The 18,615-nt window shown below is 40.8% G+C and overlaps 1 protein-coding gene across 2 annotated transcripts in view; it reads left to right on the forward strand.

Moving 5' to 3' along the window:
* Window positions 1–18,082, forward strand: part of snx9b (sorting nexin 9b) — a 26,318-nt gene extending 8,236 nt beyond the window's left edge. For both annotated transcript variants that reach the window (XM_050059091.1, XM_050059092.1), the window contains 14 exons: window positions 1,528–1,690; window positions 7,390–7,528; window positions 8,505–8,589; window positions 8,781–8,906; window positions 9,006–9,123; window positions 9,219–9,349; window positions 9,439–9,542; window positions 11,052–11,155; window positions 11,328–11,405; window positions 11,615–11,691; window positions 13,568–13,657; window positions 14,989–15,103; window positions 15,195–15,286; window positions 15,408–18,082. In XM_050059091.1, the coding sequence (XP_049915048.1) occupies window positions 1,528–1,690; window positions 7,390–7,528; window positions 8,505–8,589; window positions 8,781–8,906; window positions 9,006–9,123; window positions 9,219–9,349; window positions 9,439–9,542; window positions 11,052–11,155; window positions 11,328–11,405; window positions 11,615–11,691; window positions 13,568–13,657; window positions 14,989–15,103; window positions 15,195–15,286; window positions 15,408–15,455 (1,470 nt within the window). In that variant the 3' untranslated portion in view covers window positions 15,456–18,082. The remainder of the gene's footprint in view (window positions 1–1,527; window positions 1,691–7,389; window positions 7,529–8,504; window positions 8,590–8,780; window positions 8,907–9,005; window positions 9,124–9,218; window positions 9,350–9,438; window positions 9,543–11,051; window positions 11,156–11,327; window positions 11,406–11,614; window positions 11,692–13,567; window positions 13,658–14,988; window positions 15,104–15,194; window positions 15,287–15,407) is intronic.
* The last annotated feature ends 533 nt before the right edge of the window (window positions 18,083–18,615 follow it).

Here is an 18,615-nt window from a genome sequence, read left to right on the forward strand (position 1 = left end):
TAATCTCATTAAAATGTTTTCAATGCCATTTTGACTGTCGTTGTATAAAATGATATCTATTTATGTACAAGGAAATGTGCTGCTAAATATGAAAAACACAGCATTTTTCTGTGAAACTACACGTTCATTCACAGTACTTTCATGCATGTCTGTGTGCATTATGCAGTGTTTTTAAGTAACCCTGCAGTAGTTCTGTCTTCAGGCAGCTCAGTACTTGTTTAGCAGGTGTTGAAGGGATACTCCACCCCCAATAACCAGAAGTATATCAATTACTCACCCTGTATTATGTTGAATTTGTGAAGAAAACTTTTCTTGCATGCTTTGATGGTGAACAAAGAATCCACAAACATAAATTATAGGGGTCCACGTTTCACAACAGCAAAACTACATCAACACATCTGTTTATAAACTCTTACACAACTCATGCAGTATAATCCAAGCCTTATTCACCCACTCTTATGCTTGATATTGCGAAACAGACAGCCGTTTTCAACGGGCAACCAAACTAAAGTGAAACTTCTCTATGCTCTCCTCAAAGCCAGACTCCATTGAGAAAACAGTAATTTTACTTTGCTCAACATGAGAGCTGCTGGTCTATAGCTGCCTTGACTAGTTGGTTAGTTTGTGTTATTGTGCGACTTTGGTGAACCCGAACAAACCCTTTAAAACACCCAAATCACACAACAACACAAACTAACTAAACGAGACAGCGGTAGACCAGCAGCTCCTGTGTTCAGTGAGGTAAAATTACTGTTTCTGTCAATGGAGTCTGGCTTTGAAGAGAGCATATATACATGTAGGTTTCCATTTTAGTTCAGTACTCTGTCGGAAAGGACTGTCTATTGGAAGTACTGAGCATATGACTGGATAAATGAGACTTGGATTATACTGCAAGAGTTGTGAGAGACTTTATAAACAGATATTTTGATACAGTTTTGCTGTCGTTAAATGTGGTCCCATTTTACTCCAATTCATCGGGAAGTTTTTGGATTCTTCGTTCACCGTGTAGGCATGCGAGAAAAACTGTCTACTTCATGAATGCAACACAACAAAGGGTGAGTCATTGATATACAAATGGTCATGTGAGGGGGTGAAGTAGTCCGTTAAGCTAACTGCATCCTACAAGAGACACATATACTACACACTGTTGCATGCCTATGCCTACAAGTGTAAATAGTGGGCCACACAGTATGTCTGCCCTGCAAGCATGGCATGTAGCTGCATTTTCAGCTCTTAGGTGTGTTAAAACATGCATTGAAAGCAAGTTTTTTAATATGCAGCATTTTATATTAGTTTGACATTTGTAGTTACTGCATGTGTTAACATTTACAAGTTGATAGTCTTAACAGGTTCCCCGTTAAAGGCCAGGTCTGCATCGTGTGTTTGAAAAAGCATGTTGTTTTAATACTACTGTCAGCTTCTCATTAAACAGACTCCAAACCAGACCGGACTCTGTGCTCTCTCTCTACCGTCTCCATATTTGATCTGTGATTCTTTCGTCCCTCACATTTCTCTGTCTCTTTCCAGGCGAGCAACGGTAATGATCCCTGGTCGGTGTGGAACGCAGACCCCTCGGGGGGCTCCAGCAACAACTGGGCATCCAATCCAGAGGGCACCCAGACTGGGAAGAGTGCTGCTGACCCCTGGAGCGCTGTACCACAGGGCCATCCGCAGGCTTACCAGGGCCCAGGTAAGAACAGCTGTTCAGTTAGCGGCCATGGTTGGGCCTAATTATAGAAACACAACATGTGTCAGTACAGTAAAATCACTGCCTGTGATCTGGTGTCATCACTGCTATTCAAAACCTCATAACAATTTAAATTGGGAAATAAAGATGATGCTGCATATGTCATTCTCAAGTGCTTCTGCTTTCTATTTAAGTTGTTATATTTGTTTGCTGACCAGTGCTTGCCAGGATGATTTATGTTATTTTAATCTAAGATTCCCGCAGTAGCAGACATAATGATTCAGAAAACGTGGTGCCAAAAACAGAGATTACAGAGACTCTGCATCATCTTATTGTGGTTGCAGGCATGGGAAGGTCACACAGTGTTCTTGGCTCTTGGCACTGTTATCTTGCCAGACAGTTTAGCGTACTGTTTGCAGATAGTTTGCTTTTTTAACTGTGATTGTGGGAACAGGATCGAACATATGGCTGCAGTTGATGGGGCTGTTCTGGAAAGCTGAGGCTTACTGTTGAGTCGTCTGGAGGTGTGAGCTTAACTCATCAAATAATCAAATTGTGATAATAAGCAAGCTCATGTAACACTACACTATAATTATGGAAGCAAATAAGAAACATATGTGTTTGCCAAATTTGCTCAGGGAACCCAGCCTATCCTTTCCTAGGTAGCCTGCATGCTGGTATTTGAAATCTTTCTACTTTAATTTTTGGATCATTGAGCAACCTGTATCTATGTATTTATTTAGTTTTATTCTGAAACTTTAAATTTGTGGATCTGAACATTGACAAAATACGTACTCAAATCCAGCTTTTGAAATCGCAATCAAGATCCCGTTAAGCTCAAATGGTCCACCAGTGCCTACACTGGTAATTTTATTTATTTATATATAGTACCTTTCATGCACGAAATTGCGATGTCGTTTCTTGGAGTATCTTTAAATGCTTCATATCCTTAAATTTGTACAACCTAAGCTAAAAGATTATGCAATTCAATAAACTATAATAATTGAAATTGTGCCATTTAAAAAAAATAAATAAATAAATACAAAAATTGGACGTTTTTTCGTTAGATTTTACAAAATAAACTCATAAAACATCAATCTTAATGATTTCTAAATGCAGAAACATTTACAAAATATTTCTCAATACTCCAATTATGTACATTATTTAGTTTTTGAGATGCACTCATTTTTATGAGCAGAGTGCAAAGACATCGTGATAGATTTATCATTCATTCTATTGGCGTTACAGCATGTATTTGTGCGGTTTTGCACCACATGAAACGTCGCAAAATGATGTCATCTTAATGGCACAACATGATGACACAGAAAACAGAAGCATTGGTTTTCTGCTGCAAAAAAAATGAATAAACTAGCTGTTATGGTTTTTATTTTAGACAGATGTATACAGGATTATGCAAACAACAACCTCCTGTGGCCATTACAGTGAAATAATGGCATAATGACAGCAAAATTCCACATTAGCACTGTACATAAGGTAAAGTAAGGTAAAATAATGACATGGTACAAAAGATAGAAGCCTTAGCTCTCTGCTGCAAAAAGAATGAATGCTCCAGCTGTTCTAGTTCTTATTTTAGATCAATTTAAACACAATCATTAAAACTGCAGAAAGGGTTAATTTCATAGAGGTGAATTCAGAACAAAAATCTGTATATATGGTTTTCAAAATGAAATATTTCAATGCTATGACTTAAGTAGTGTTCTGTTTTGCGGTATTAAGTATTCAGTGTCTGTTAAAAGTAAAACAACATATGTCTCTTATTTTCTTCCACATGCAACCCACTTAGATTCTCTGTTGTACATTTATAACGGCCCAGTCTGTTGTGAGGATCAGCTCTCTGTTGGGCTGCTTGCTCTGTATTATCATGATAGAACAGACTCATGTATAAATTAAATCACAATTCAGCTCTCCAGACGTGGTAAAAGGTCTCTGTTTGAGAAGAGTAAGATCTGGAACTATGAGAAGTTTCTGTGTCGTACGACAGAAGATGATTTAAGTACTTTGCAATGTGTTGAATGTTTTGCTTGTTTCCTTTATTTTTAATCTTGAAGAAACAAACATGTTCACCAGGAAGATTATACAACCTGTGTTTCACAGATTGAAATATAGGCCAAAAAGTCCTGCCAAACTGTTCTTAAAATCAACTTCCTTTTAGTACCAGAGTGGGTTGAATATTTGAACAGCATAAGAAAGAATGTTGTTTATATTGTTTTGTGTTCTTCCACGTAACATGAGACTATGTGAAATACAATGAATATACAATAAACCCACTAATCTGGGACTCAAGGTAGCATCATCAAGTGTTTATTATTAGCATTTCACTGAGATCGTCATAGATTTGGAGTGACTAACTCCCAGACGTGGTTCTGCTCAGTTGCCTCTCTATGGCCAGTGCTTCCACAGAGACGCTCCAGCATGTGGACAGCACAATCAAGCCATGACTCTGTTTTTGCCAGGCTGTGGAAAAGTTAGCCTCACTCATGACTCAGAAGGACAAATTACTTGACCTGTTTTTTAAATTCCCCAGTTGTTATTTTAGAAAGAGAACTGGGGGAATAAGTGGCAAGGAGAGGAATTAACAAACTTTTCCTTTCTTTCTCTCTGGCCAAAGACATCTACCCGTATCCTTACCTTATCGATTACACAGGTATCCCGTGCATCACCTGGTGGAAGCTTTGTGTGTGTGGACTGGCAACAAGTGCTCACGAGGAAATCGTTTTAGGAAATGATTTAGTCGTTAAAGCATGTGTGTGAGGCATTTGTATTTTGATATTAACACTGTATTAACTTTATTTTTGATGTGGCAAAGTGCCAGTTGTGACTAATCTGTGGAGTGTGACTGGGTTATATTCTACATCTGATACATGCAATGTATTTGTCAAGAACGTGTGAAAACTTTTGACACCTTTCAGGCTTTTGTTTTGATCATGAGTTTCATAATGTGTCACAGTCGCAGCTTATCTGCCTGAAAGGAACACTGAGAGTAAAAACGAAAGACAGAATAAAGTTGACAAGAGGAGGTTTAAAGATTTGAGGCTGGTTTGGCCGATTACAGCTCTGTAAAACTAGGTTAGAAATATTTTAGCAGGACTGTTAGTTTAGCTGGTATTAATTGTTGGTTTAGCTACACCCTCATTTTATATTGGATAACAAACTGAATTACTAAGATGTTTGATCATCAAAATATTGATTCTTCAGTTACATGAAACAGGTAGGAAAGAATGGGGGAGGACAGGGTTGGTTGTCACACTTTTACTTACATTTGAACACGTAAAAAACTGAATCCATAATAGATTCCTTTTCAATGCGTAATGGAAGCTTTAAATATAAGGTATGAATGGAGTGACCTAATTCTCTTTAAGCTTATTCTGTTCAAAACAATACATCCATCTCTATCTTGGGGTTGGTTGTCAGGTGCTACAGCCCTGTTTCCACCAAACACTTTCGGTATAGTACCTTTGGAACCAAAAGTAACCCTTCAGACATGGTACCTAGACCCTAGCGTTTCGACCACAAAGAGTACCCTTAAATTGACTCTCTCACTGCTGGTATTGACTGCCTCCCCATTGCTGACTGCTTTTCAACCCCGGACAATCTGGTCTCCCATTATAACAGCAGCCTCCAAAATCTCCTGGATAACCTGGCCCCTCTCAAAACCAGATCAGTCACCTTCACCCGCTCGTCACCTTGGTTCACTCCCACTCTCCGTCAACTTAAGGCCAAAGGACGTCAGCTAGAACGTCTCTGCAAGAAAACCGGACTCACCATTCATAAGGACATGTACAGTATATCAACCATCTCTCCCACTATAAAAACTGCATCTCTCAAGCCAAATCCACCTACTATTCCAGTCTGATCAACCACAATGAAGGGGACTCCAAAGCTTTATTCTCCTTACTCAAAAACATCACTCAGCCCCCCTCTTCACTTCCTCCTCACATGTATTCAAATGCTTCCTGCAATAAACTCATTTCCTTTTTCTCTGACAAAATCACAAACATCCATCAGCAACTTCTTCCCGCCATTCCCGCTACCATACCCTCCTTTCTACCTGCTGTTCCCCCTTCTCAGTCATTCTCAGTATTCACCCTGTCCTCTGTCTCTGAAATTGCTGATCTCATCAAAAAATCCAAAACCTCCACCTGTCAACTGGACCCCCTTCCAACGGCTCTTGTTAAAGCTGCTGCTCCTTCTCTGGCCCCTCTCATCACACACATAACCCACTCTTCCCTCACCACTGGTATTGTCCCCTCACCCCTTAAAACAGCTGCTGTCACTCCCACACTCAAAAAACCTGGTGCCGACCCCAACAACCTCAATAACCTCCGTCCTATCTCTAATCTTCCTTTTCTTTCCAAAATCCTTGAAAAAACTGTTGCCAATCAACTTCACTCTCATCTGCTCCACAACGATCTATACGAACAATTTCAATCTGGTTTCCGTCCCCTTCACTCCACTGTACAGTATCATCACGTGATCAAATGCAGACGTTGACTTGGATCATCACTGCAAATCTGTATGACAAAAATACCAAATGAAATAAGAAATTAATTTTTAATACTTTATTTATAGTTTATATTGACTACTGACTATTTCACAAAAGAAAGAAAGAAACATTGACGGAAATATGTTTGCCTTCTCAAGGGCATACATAGCAGCGACAGATTTGTATTTTAATGTGTGTTCTTATTTGAACACAGGCGTATATCTGAGGTGGTGAGTTGAATCACTCGCAAGGGCCTCTCCTCTGCTTTAGAGAGAGCGGGCCCTCCAACCACTCGGGCCACATTGCAACCGCACTGCCTTCACTGTCTATATCTGGCTTTAGCTAAGGCTATCTTGTTACCTAACTTTAACCTAATGCTGTGATTTGCAGTTATGCAAACCTTACATCTGAATTTATATCTATAGTATTGTAATACTTTATGTGGTAAAACAACTCCCTTAACTCAGTTTTGATCAGATATGTGGTGCTTGCATTCTGGGTTTGCAGGGTGTAGATGTGCTGAAGCAATGCACTTATGATTTCCTGACTTGCCTGTTGTGTGTGTGTGTGTGTGGGGAATATTTTGTCTAACAGCTTGAGGTCAAATTCAGACCTTAAGATTTGCCTAGCACCATAGTGTCTAATTCACACGGTCTTTTTGCTTTATAGCCTACACACTGCATCTGTGTGCTTTGAACCTAATTTTAGAGTGCACGACTGTTCCGAAAATCACACTATGCAAATTATGTAGGCTTTTGTTTTTAGTTGCATTCAGGGACAGAAATCGAAAAATGTTTCTCATTGAGAATCAGTTTCAAGATGTTGGCTGTTTATTTTACTTAGCTGTAGTTTCAGATACTAGAAATGATTTTGCACCACAATCAATGCTCTGTTTTTATGAGAAACTTGAGCTAAGGCAGAAAAGAAATGTTGTTTAAACCCTTAAACACATTTAACCAAACATAATTTGTCCTGCATGTCCTCAAGCAAGTACAACTGCATTTGTACCTGCCAATCACATTACAATATTACCTTTCGACCAGACAATGGTAGTCAGACTGATACTTTAATATGTAGTCGTCCCTCTGTCCAACTGACATTTTCACACATTGTACACGAAGGTTGCTGAACTCAGAATATGTACTTTCTGTGCCTGTGATTTTAAAACACCACCATGCGTGCATGTATCTGCCCTCAGGAGCGGAGGATGACGAGTGGGATGATGAGTGGGATGACATGAAGTCCACTGGAGGTTACGCCGAGTCAGAATCTGGAGACGGTGGAGCAATACAGAGAGGAGGAGCTCATGCATCTTCAATGAAAATCTCCCTCAACAAGTGAGACTCAGAGACGAGGCTTTGACTTCTTTGTTCTGCTGCTTCATTTTTCTATAAAGACAGTTTTGATGGTTCTAAAATCTGTGTCAAGCACTGGGTACAACACAGCATGTTACTGTCTGAAAAGAAAATTGCAATCATACTGTGATTTTAACTAATACAGATGGTTTGTAATACGTTTAGTGTAGATCAGATCTGCAACCTGAGATCACAAACTCACTAGAAACCTTTGATGATGGTGAAACATTTTGAAGTTATTGTTGACATAATCGTGTTTTTAGGCCCCCTGAAAGCTGCCTCTATCAAAAAGTATCAAAACTGTAAGGAGGCTCAAAGTAAAGATCAGCTTTTGTTTTAGTAACACGTGTTGTTTTACTTTCAATACTAAGAAAAAAGGTGTGGAAGCTCCTTTTCTGTCGGTGATTGATTATAGTGACTTATTGTATATGCATGCAGCCTTCTTTATTTTACAGAGCCTTTATTCAGTGTATCATGCATCTCTATGTTTCATTACAAATTCAAAGTCTCTAACTCATCGCTGCATTCTCTATGGTTTGGTGGGTTGGACATTTACCACTCTCAGGAAACAGCATTGGTATATTTTTATTTACAAAGCGATACTAGGTGAACTTCGTGGGAACAAAAGATGAACTTCAGGCACTCATACGTGGAGCAGGAACAGATGCATTTGAATTAAAAAAAAATTCCTGTACTAAAGTGAAAAATTGCTACGAACCAAATGTCAAAAATATAAATGTAAAAAAAGGGACATTACTATAACAAACAAAAACATACATCAGAAAAAAACGAAGGAAAGATTACTTAAATCGTATCCCTAAACCTAATCTAAGGTGTAGTGTTTCTGTCCTTAAAAAACAATTAATAATGATAATAAGTAAGTAAGTAAATAAAGTGTTAAAGAGTTAAAGGGATTTGTCAGGACCATCACTAATCAAACGGCTGTCTCTTTAAACAGGTTTCCTGGGTTCTCCAAGTCTGGTCCAGAGCTCTACCTCCTATGCAAGCAGCTTGCTAAAGGCAAAGAGAAGCTGCCAATCTATGTAGGTTATCTTTAAATGTCCATACAGAATATCATCAGGTGTTTTACTTGTTATATCAGTGGTAAATAAATGGTAAACACAATATGCTGTATCATAACACTAGAAACACTTCTTTTTGCCAGTGTGAATCTGTGTTTGTATGCAATGAAATTCAGCACAGCAGGTTTCTGAACCTTATGTTTCATGCTCAGGTTGGAGAAGTTGGTCCAGTGTGGTTTTACCCAGAGACACAGCTGGACTGTGTGGTGGCTGACCCCAAGAAAGGCTCGAAGATGTACGGCCTCAAGAGCTACATCGAGTACCAAATCACACCCAATGTAAGTGTCATTTTGTTGTCATATTCAGTAAACTACAACAATGATAAATATTTGCCTCAAGTTTGTATGTGTCTATAACTCTTTGTTATTGGTTTGCAGACCACAAACCGAGCAGTCAATCACAGATACAAGCACTTCGATTGGCTGTATGAGAGGCTGCTAGAAAAATTTGGGTCAGCCATCCCCATCCCCTCTTTACCAGACAAGCAGGTGACAGGTAAGTGCCCCACTCTGTGAGCAAGACACAAAAAAGACAAACATGGCTGACAACATAGATACAATCATTTCTGTGCATCCCCCTCTCTGTTACAGGGCGGTTTGAAGAAGAGTTCATAAAAATGCGTATGGAGCGGTTGCAGGGCTGGATGACCAGGATGTGCAGGCACCCGGTTGTTTCCAGCAGCGAAGTATTCCAGATTTTCCTCAACCACAAGGATGAGAAGGTGGGCTATTCCTCCTCCACTTCTTCTCCCCTCTCCCAAGGTCCTGATTTTATTATTGTGTGATTAAAATGAGCCATTCATTGGTACAGGATTGGAAGATGGGGAAGAGAAAAGCAGAGAAGGACGAGGTAGTGGGAGTGATGATCTTCTCCACAATAGAGCCTGAAGCTCCGGATCTGGATCTTGTGGAAGTGTGAGTATAATCAGACTTTACTCTAAATTGCAACAAATAGAAAAACCTGGCTCAAAAAGCACTAACATTAAAGGTCGAGTCTACGATTTTACGATATTAAAAACCCAAACAAACACACAAATTTATGGACGAGCATTGTCAAGGCAACGACATTAACAACTGTATGAGCCAGCCGACCAAAAGAGCAATATGGCGGAATTCACAGTCTCCTGCCTGAGGGTAGGTTAGCCTCAATAAGTAAAGTTACACAGGCAAATATGTGTAATTCCAAGTAAAAGAATGTGAGGTCTGCTGTACCAAGTTTTCACAGTAATATCTCTGATGTTATTTCAGTGTTTCGAACAGAACAAGGCCCCGATCAGACTGAGTGCTCTTTGCAGTGAAGGAACTTCACAAATACGTGAAGTTATCTGCATAAAAATGTGGCATTGGGCATTTAGTCTTGCCCTAATTGAGGGTGAGAGGCTGTTCCCGATAGAAAGTTGGTCACAGGGAAACGGAGATCCAGTTGGGTACATGAGGAAAAGTCATAGGGAGTACCACCAGCAAGTCCAAGAGCTTCACTTGGATGATGGTCAGTTCGAGGCATATTTTAGGATGAGTCTGGACCAGTGTCAAAAGTCTGCTGTCAATTGTCGAGCCTAATTATGTTTTGTAAAACATAAGAAAGAAGTTGAGGTGACAGTTTGTTCAGCTATATCTTGCAGCTTGCCCAAGGCGAGGATGAAAGTGAGCTGATGTGAGCTCCACACAAACCATGTACGCTTCTACATGTCATCGCCACCACAGAAGGCCCACCTCTCAGTTCATGTGATTGGACATGGGATAAAACTCCCAATATCTTCTGGTGCTTGTTTTGCTCTTAGTTAAAGTTTTTTCAAACGGAGATGTTTAGAGCGCTCCTGCAAAAACGCAAGGCGCATAGAGGCAGAAAAACACGAGACGCTTAGCAAGACAAAAGCAGCGAGCAAAATGCTTTGCGCTCATTGAAAACCATTACAAAAAGCTGCCCCAGGCTGCTAATCTGGGCTCTAGTTTCTATTTCTGGTGCTGTTGTCAAGACAGGAACTCTCAGTTAGCTGCTGTAGCAACTCAAATTCAGCTAACGCAAACCCCAACACCAGGAGTCTGATCTTGGACCGCCACCACTGCCTGCCAGCCAGATCAGCAACTTTCTGTTGTGGGTTGGATCAGCACACTGAGACCACTGGCTCTGGGGTCTCCAGAGCTGCTGTCCGCTTCCCTCCCAGCGAAGTCACAAATAAGTTAATTTTTGGAAAGCAGTGTATTTACACACAGTTCTGACTGCGCAGAACTGTGTATGAGCACCAGATTTTCTTTCAGCGCACACAGAGCTGACAGCTGGCAGACTGTGAGAAGAATATATTCACTGACTTTGATGAAAAGTGTATCAGATTAAATACACAGACTCCACTTTAAATTGTGTGGCTGACTGTACGTGCACTTGATCATGGTTTATTTTATGTAAAATGTGCCCCTCGTCCACAGGGAGCAGAAATGTGAGCAGTTCAGCAGGTTCACCAAATCCATGGATGACGGGGTGAAGGAGATCCTCACAGTGGGCCACGAGCACTGGAAGAGATGCACAGGCCGTACGTACACGCTGAATAAATGTTTTCCCACACACAGGCCACACCTTCATTGTGTGCTGTAATTACTGTTTACATTGAAGAATGATCCATTGTGTTGTGTATTATGTCAACTCAAGACAAAATCATTCACACAGTGGGTGTGTATTTATGTTTCATTTCTCCCCCTCCACAGCTCTGCCTAAAGAGTACCAGAGAATCGGCAAAGCTTTCCAAAACCTCTCTTCTGTCTTCACCAGCAGTGGATACCAAGGTACAACAATACAAACATGATGTTAAATGTTATTTTAAGTGACACCATCAAAACTTCAACACGTGTAATCATTGTAATAGTAGTAGCAGAAGTAGATACAATTTACTCTGCGGTCTTTCATTATGTGTAAGTCTTGTTTTGAAACAAATTGGCACACAGATACCTCTAAGAATCATGGTGATGACATTTTAACGTCCTCTCTGCTGTAGGTGAGTCAACCCTGACTGATGCCATGACAGCAGCAGGCAAGACATATGAGGAGATCGCTCAGATGGTGGCAGAGCAGGTAGGTGCTACTATGTGGAAATCTTAAGCATTTTGTACCCAAACCTTTACTGTTAATGCCATGTTGGATATACTGCACTTGTTTTCCTTCATGAACAAGGCAGTAGAGCACGCCAAAATTTGCGGAGAGTTGCAGATTGTTGGAGATATATCGACCATAGAAATGTCTGCCTTACTGCATCACTGCACAGAAGGAAAGGTCACCATTAATGTTTACATCCATCATAAGCACAAGCTTCTCGTCCATGAGTAGATGCACTCTACCTTCTGCACTGTGATACGGTTGGCTGGTGTAGTTAGGTTGAAAGAAAATAATTTCTGCATGAAACACAGACTGTATATGAAGATGGACGATGTGACAGCTCCCGAAATTGAAACCAAAACATCTCCCCCCAGTGGCTGGCTGTGGTATAGGTCATAAACCCCACCCCTTCCATGTTAGCGGATGGGACATGGCCAAACTAAAAATTCAAAGCACACAGCAAATAAAGATGGTCTCTGTCATTTTAGGTGGTTCATATCACATTAATGTATGTTTAAGTGTTTCTGATAAGTTATTTGATGCTTTAAAAAAGGGTTTTTTACGTCATGATTGACAGCAGTGTGTGCCAGTTGATGGGCTTGCAACCAATGGTGCTGCTCGGAATTGGTTGGAAGGGTGTATAGGTGAGAACTTCATACCATGGAGATCTTTGCAGTGCAGACTCTGGCTCCAAATGATGTCACCAACACAAGATGGCAGGGGCTGTTTCCGGGTTTCTTTGGCTTCAGTTTTGTACATTGGGAGTAAGTTGAGACGCATCGTCCATCTTTGTATACGGTCGATGACATGAAACTGCTCACAACAAGGTCTGTGGATTATTTTGAGTAAAGGGGTCATGATTTCTGGAAAGAGACATTGCTGTTGAGTTTTTTTAAATGTATTTTTACGGCTGATATCTCCAACACTCCAACTCTTCAGGTAACAGGAAATATATGTAAAGGTCTTTGTATCCTCAAAAGTCTTTTAGTCTATTTTAGACCCATTTATCAGCGACATTGTTTAGCATTCACTCACTCAATAATAATATCTCACAATGTCCATGAACATTTCCTGCTTGCCGTCAGTGTTTACATCCTAGTTCTGATGTTCTAATGACACCTTTAACCCAACGTCCTGTTCATGAAGTCTATATTTGTAAAGGAGGAAGCCACAGGCAAAATTATCTCTAGTATTTCCTAAAGCTTGTTTTGACCTCCAATTTGTGGCTTGTCTGATCGTTCTGTGTAGCCTGATTAGTGTGATGTGTAATAAAATCAAATTTGGGCCTTTTTTGATGTCCCAGCAGCGTCCAGAGGGAGGATTCATCTGGTAAGCTTGTGATGCCCCAGACATTCTTTATCAGCACGACTGTAGAAACTGTTGGCTTTAGCTTAGCGATAAGAGTGCTGTGATAGTCTGGATATGGATTCATCATAAGAGCCAAAAGTGTAAATCAGTGTAGTGTATCTGTTGCATTAAGGCTGCAGACAGCTTTGCCTTGATGCATTCAAGGACAAGGTAATAATGTAGACGTTGAATTTCGTATACATATATATAGCCAGATGTACTGCAGGATATGGAGAGATATCTGCTAACTATAATTGCCTTAGCTGAACCTGTGGTCCGCAAGGAGAATGTGCACTGTTAGAAACTTGAATCTTTTTTTTTTTTTTTTTGTGGCTAGAGCCTTTTTATAGGCAGTTAGGCTGTTTGGAAGTTACTCCTGTGATGTGATGTAATGTCTCCCTTTGTTCTTTCTTATCACATCAAATCTGTGCGTTATTTCCTGTTTTTGACCTTACCTTAACATTTATATGTTTTTGTCCCCGTCCATCTATCTTTGCTTCCTCTACAGCCCAGAAAAGACCTTCACTTCGTCATGGAGACCAACAATGAATATAAAGGTCTTCTCGGATGCTTCCCAGACACCATTGGAGTCCATAAGGTACTTTGGGAACTAGTTACACAGAGGTTTATTATTTATATACCTTAAACTTAAGGTGTAAAGGCAGTTTTTTTAAAGGGTAACTGGTTCTGCAGCCCGAGCCAGTTACACCACCTGTTCTCGAAGTCCCCCTCCAGACACATGTTCAAGTGTGAAAAAATACTCTGCTATGATTAATGTTTTGTTTAACATGGTTTTACCACAAGCAGATCCAGTCTTGGTAGGTTTCGCTCTCTGCTTTCCCCACTGCTCGAACAGCACTACGAGGGCTAGACCAGTGACCAGTTGACCCATGACAGAGCAGTGTGCATCAAGATGGCTAGCGTCTGTTGCTCTCCCTAGTAGCCCCAGTGGGTCCTGCACCATTGGCCTTTTAGGGCTTTTTCCAGCATTTTAACTCAGAGCACAAGAAGAGAAATGGAAGTGAGGAACGTAAACAGACAGCTTAAGTCAATAGGGTGTGAGTTCAAAACAAACTTCTTACAGAAGGTAAAATTGTTTTTCTTTAGCTGTTGACCTCTTAGCAGAAATGTTTCGTGATGCTTTGTGTGTTATTGTTTATTGTAAATACGCTCTGTTCTTTCAACATCGGATTGTGTTGTTAATGTGCTAACTGGCTAACTAGCGTCAAGACGGTCTTCCGGTTTTCCTATTCCCTGTGAAGATTACAGACTATCACCGTCTGCTGGTGTGGAGAGTTGCTTCCTCTTATGCAGGGGCAAAATGCGCATGCTGGTTGGCCGTTGGCTGTAGTCTTTGTGGTGTGTTCATGTGCAACTTTTTGGCTGAGACACAGGCAATGTGAGACGACAGAACAGTTGGCTTTTGTGGCTGCTAGTTCTTTGAAGTTGGTTTGGTGTGTCGTGGGCTTCAGAGGAAACATGAGGGGATTCAGCCACGTGTGTGCCTCAGTCAGACTCAGATGAGGAGTCTGTTGTGCACCAAAATTGTGTTTTTTATTAGCTTGTAGGCTAACTGGCAGTGGCTAAGAATAGGTTAGCTGACACCACGTTAGTTTTGTGAAACATATAAAAATATCTGCTATGATGCGGATTGGTAGATAGTGGAAGGAAGCTTCGTATTGACAAGTCTGTTCTGTGCTAGAGGTCAAGACAGCTCCCCCTTCAGTAGAGGAATGTGAAAACTCCTCTCTAGTGACAAACTTTGCACAGATACAAGTATGTAAAGTCAAGGTCAGACATTTTAGGGGACATAAACAGAGTGGAGGGAGACTTTAAATTCCTTCACTATATCTGGATGCAGATGACTTAAGTGATCTTTTGTCACTGAAGACTCTTGTGTTGTTGTTTGCTTATTTTTAATTCTTGCAGGCAGCCATAGACAAGGTGAAGGAGGCTGACAAGCTGGTGGCCACCAGTAAAATTACCCCTCAGGACAAAGTCACCATGGCCAAACGAGTCAGCACCATGTCATACGCATTACAAGGTAACACGCTCACTTAAAAACATTCAAGCAATCAAGTTTATCGTAATGTGATATCTGATTCAAGCGCTTTCCCCTCTGTTATCTCCCACAGCTGAGATGAACCACTTCCATAGCAACCGTATCTATGACTACAACAGGGTCATGCAGTTGTACTTGGAGGAGCAAGTCAAGTTTTACGAGACGGTAAAGGCATTTTTATCGCCCATCTATCACAGTGAATTGGAGGCAGTAGCAGTCTGTTGCCTAATTACCTGGGGAGAGTTGCTCTGTGCTCATGTGAGTTTTTCTCCTTCTGAATCTCCAGATTGCTGCAAAGCTGAGACAAGCACACAGTCAGTTCACTACAATGTGAAAGCAATGGCCTTCAGTCTCGCACTACAAGACAAGAGGAGTTAAACCAGCTCTACATCCAAAATATTATGCTTACACTGCATTCTTTTCCCTCCCTTTAATTTAAATTTCACTTCACTCTTTCTCTCGCTCTTACCTCATCCCTTCCTGTACTGCTCGTGCCAACAGTCCGAGCTCATGGTGTAACTTTCACCCGCCGCTCTCAATAGTCTCTGAACAGTTAATGAGAATGTGCAGCAGCTGAAAAGGCTTCGACACTTTTTTATTTTAGGGCCTGCAATGACAACAGAACAAGACACACTTGTTAAGCACACCATTTCCTCTGCCCACGGTCTGCAGCTTGTGACACAGGAAGTAAATGTCATGAATTGCTAAAATGCATGAGTGAAATCCATGAGTTTCTCTAATGCGATGCAAGTTTTGTACAGCTATAGCTGCCAACGTGCCTGTGCTCATGTTATATCTACTTATTTCAAAGCAATACTCTGCAGTTTTTCATTTTCCATGTTGAATGGTGAAGGAAAGGATTCACACGTTGTCTGCACAGTGCTGTAGTGACACCGAAAAACCAAAGCCATCCTCCGGTCTGTCAGTAGCAGGCGGGGCTGATTTCTGAATGCAACCTGGCAACAAATTAGAGCTTTACTTGCTTTTTCTCACCAATATTTTAATTATGTTGCCTCTTATTAGTACCGTTAAAGGAGCAGTGTGTAGGATTTACTTGCCGATCGCAACTAGCTGAAACTTCTCCTGTGTGCCGAGCTGAGCTCCCGGATAGTATTCCTTCAGTGATCATTGTTCAGGAGGTTTCTACAGCGAGCCGAATTATCCACAGAGTTCTCTTCCTCTCCAAAACAAACTAATCAGGTGATAAAAACTAGTAAAAGCACTAAATAAAGCAGTGTTATGCTACAAATCGGTGTTTTTCTGATCTAGTTTGGCTTGTTGCAGACAGGCTGCCAGCCCAGCACCTGCTAATGTGCGCTCACCTTTTCTCTGATGACTTAAGATCCAGACGTTCAGGAGGTTTTTAGTGGGAGCAGGATTATTTGCAGAGGTCTCTTCCTCTCCTACACAAACAGATCTGGTGATTTAAACCAGTGGAAACACAGAATGAAGCAGTTTCACGCTAAAAGTCAGCGTTTTTCCGACGTTGTTCCATTCGTCATAGAAGGGCTGCTAACTATGAAGGCTAACGTGAAAACACAAACAGCCCCATCTAGTGCAAATGTTTGGTTTGTCCCTTCTGGGCAAGGACCCGCTCCCCATAGAGGGCTGCAAGGATGACATTTTTTTGTAGGCCGACATGGAAGTTAGCGTCGCCCTGGTTCCCTCATCAAAAAGCCGATGTGATTTTTCCATTGGATTTTGGATTATTGCTGAAAATAAACTCCGTGGAAAACAAACATTTAGGACACTTAACACTTTTTGTTCAGCAAGATAATCCTCACAAATTATTTATAAAAGAAAAAAAAAAGGAATATTTAATTAACTATAAAGGAGCTACATTACGGCCGTATGACTTCAGCGTCACCAGAAGGGGGCTGTAAAGCTGTGTTTAGCCACTTGTTAGCAACCGTCTTTTTTTAAGACACCTAAGGCTTCAAAATTCATGAGTGGGGTATTAACTGATGTATTTTATGGCGTAGAATGTAACGTGAAAGTCTCTTCAGCTTGTGTTAACCACAGATCTTATTTTAGGCATTCAACCTAAAACCCATTCCGTAAGACGAGGAAACCAGGAGTGCAAAAATAATAAGTCATTTCTGTGTTTTAGAACTCTATAAAACAAAAACATGTCGATCCTTATTTTCAGGTAATCGTACACGTAAGAAAACGCACTTATTGTATTGTATTCCATTTCTACCTATACATCCGCATAAATCCTACACACTGGACCTTTAACATTTGACAAAGTCCTAACATCTTTGTTAAAAGCAGTGGAGCAATCACTTCATGAATCTAAGTGTTGGAAGAGTCGTCAAAGGCAAAGTGTGTCCTCTGTATGTCCACTGCTGGCAGTCCCTAGCCCCCCCCCTTCATCCTGCACTTCCTCAAAAGCTAACAGGAAGCTCCACCTCCTTCCTGTCTTGCCCCTTTGAGGAAAATAGAAATGGTTGACTGAGTTGCTCCCACCCTAGCCTGCATACCATGACACTGCAGTTTACATTTCAGGAGAGGCGACAATATTGGATAAATGATACTGGAGTTTGGGTTCAATTAGTCGCTCCCTCCTTCTCTCTCTCAGTTTTCCTGAAAAATGTTTGTCCTTTTTGTTTTGTCCAGATTACGGTGTTTTATATGAAGGTGTAACAGCAACATTAGCTGTAAGGTTCTGTACTTTGAGAAGAGTTTAGGACGGAGCCATGGAGGATGTCATGTATGCAGTTTTGCTTTTCACCACCCAGTTTTCAATCAGTCTCTAATCTTGTTCACTCTTTTTCTTATCACTTGATACATGAAATATACATATATATATATATATATAAATATATATATTCTATCTGACCTATCAGGTGCTTCTTGTCATTGAGATACTATTTTATGTATAGGAGTATTTGCAATACAGTGTAACTCAAAGAGGAGCAAAAATTCTGTTTGATTTATTAAACAATGATTTGTACTCATCGGGAGTTTGTTTCTTTGTGTGTGTGTGTGTGTGTGTGTGTGTGTGTGTGTGTGTGTGTGTGTGTGTGTGTGTGTGTGTGTGTGTGTGTGTGTGTGTTTGAAAGGAACCTTGTCTCGTTCTCTGCGTGGTTCAGAGTGCACAGCACACGACACACTCTCCGACTTACACACAGTAAAGCCCTTATTCGCCGTAGCAGATTTCTTGCATAGAGATGGATAGGAATGAGAATGAGTCGGCAGCCTGTGCGAAGGGTCAAAGAGTGTGTTTGTGCAGTCCTGGAGAGGAGGAAGTGAAAGAGCCCTTTTACCCCACAGTCAGCCCCCGGCCCCCATCAGGTGCAGCTGGATGTGTGTAGGCCACATAAAGCAGAAATCTCATACAGCAGATAGTACATGCATTCTCATGGTATTTTTGAGTGTTTGTGTTCGAGTGTGTTTAGGCCTTCACTGGATCTCAGAGCTCTCATTTTAAAGATTAACATAATTTCAGTTTTTGCAATAAAAATACTCTAATACTCAGTCTTTAAAATCGT

This window comes from Epinephelus moara, chromosome 12, assembly GCF_006386435.1.
Source record: "Epinephelus moara isolate mb chromosome 12, YSFRI_EMoa_1.0, whole genome shotgun sequence".
NCBI classification, from domain to species: Eukaryota; Metazoa; Chordata; class Actinopteri; order Perciformes; family Serranidae; genus Epinephelus; species Epinephelus moara.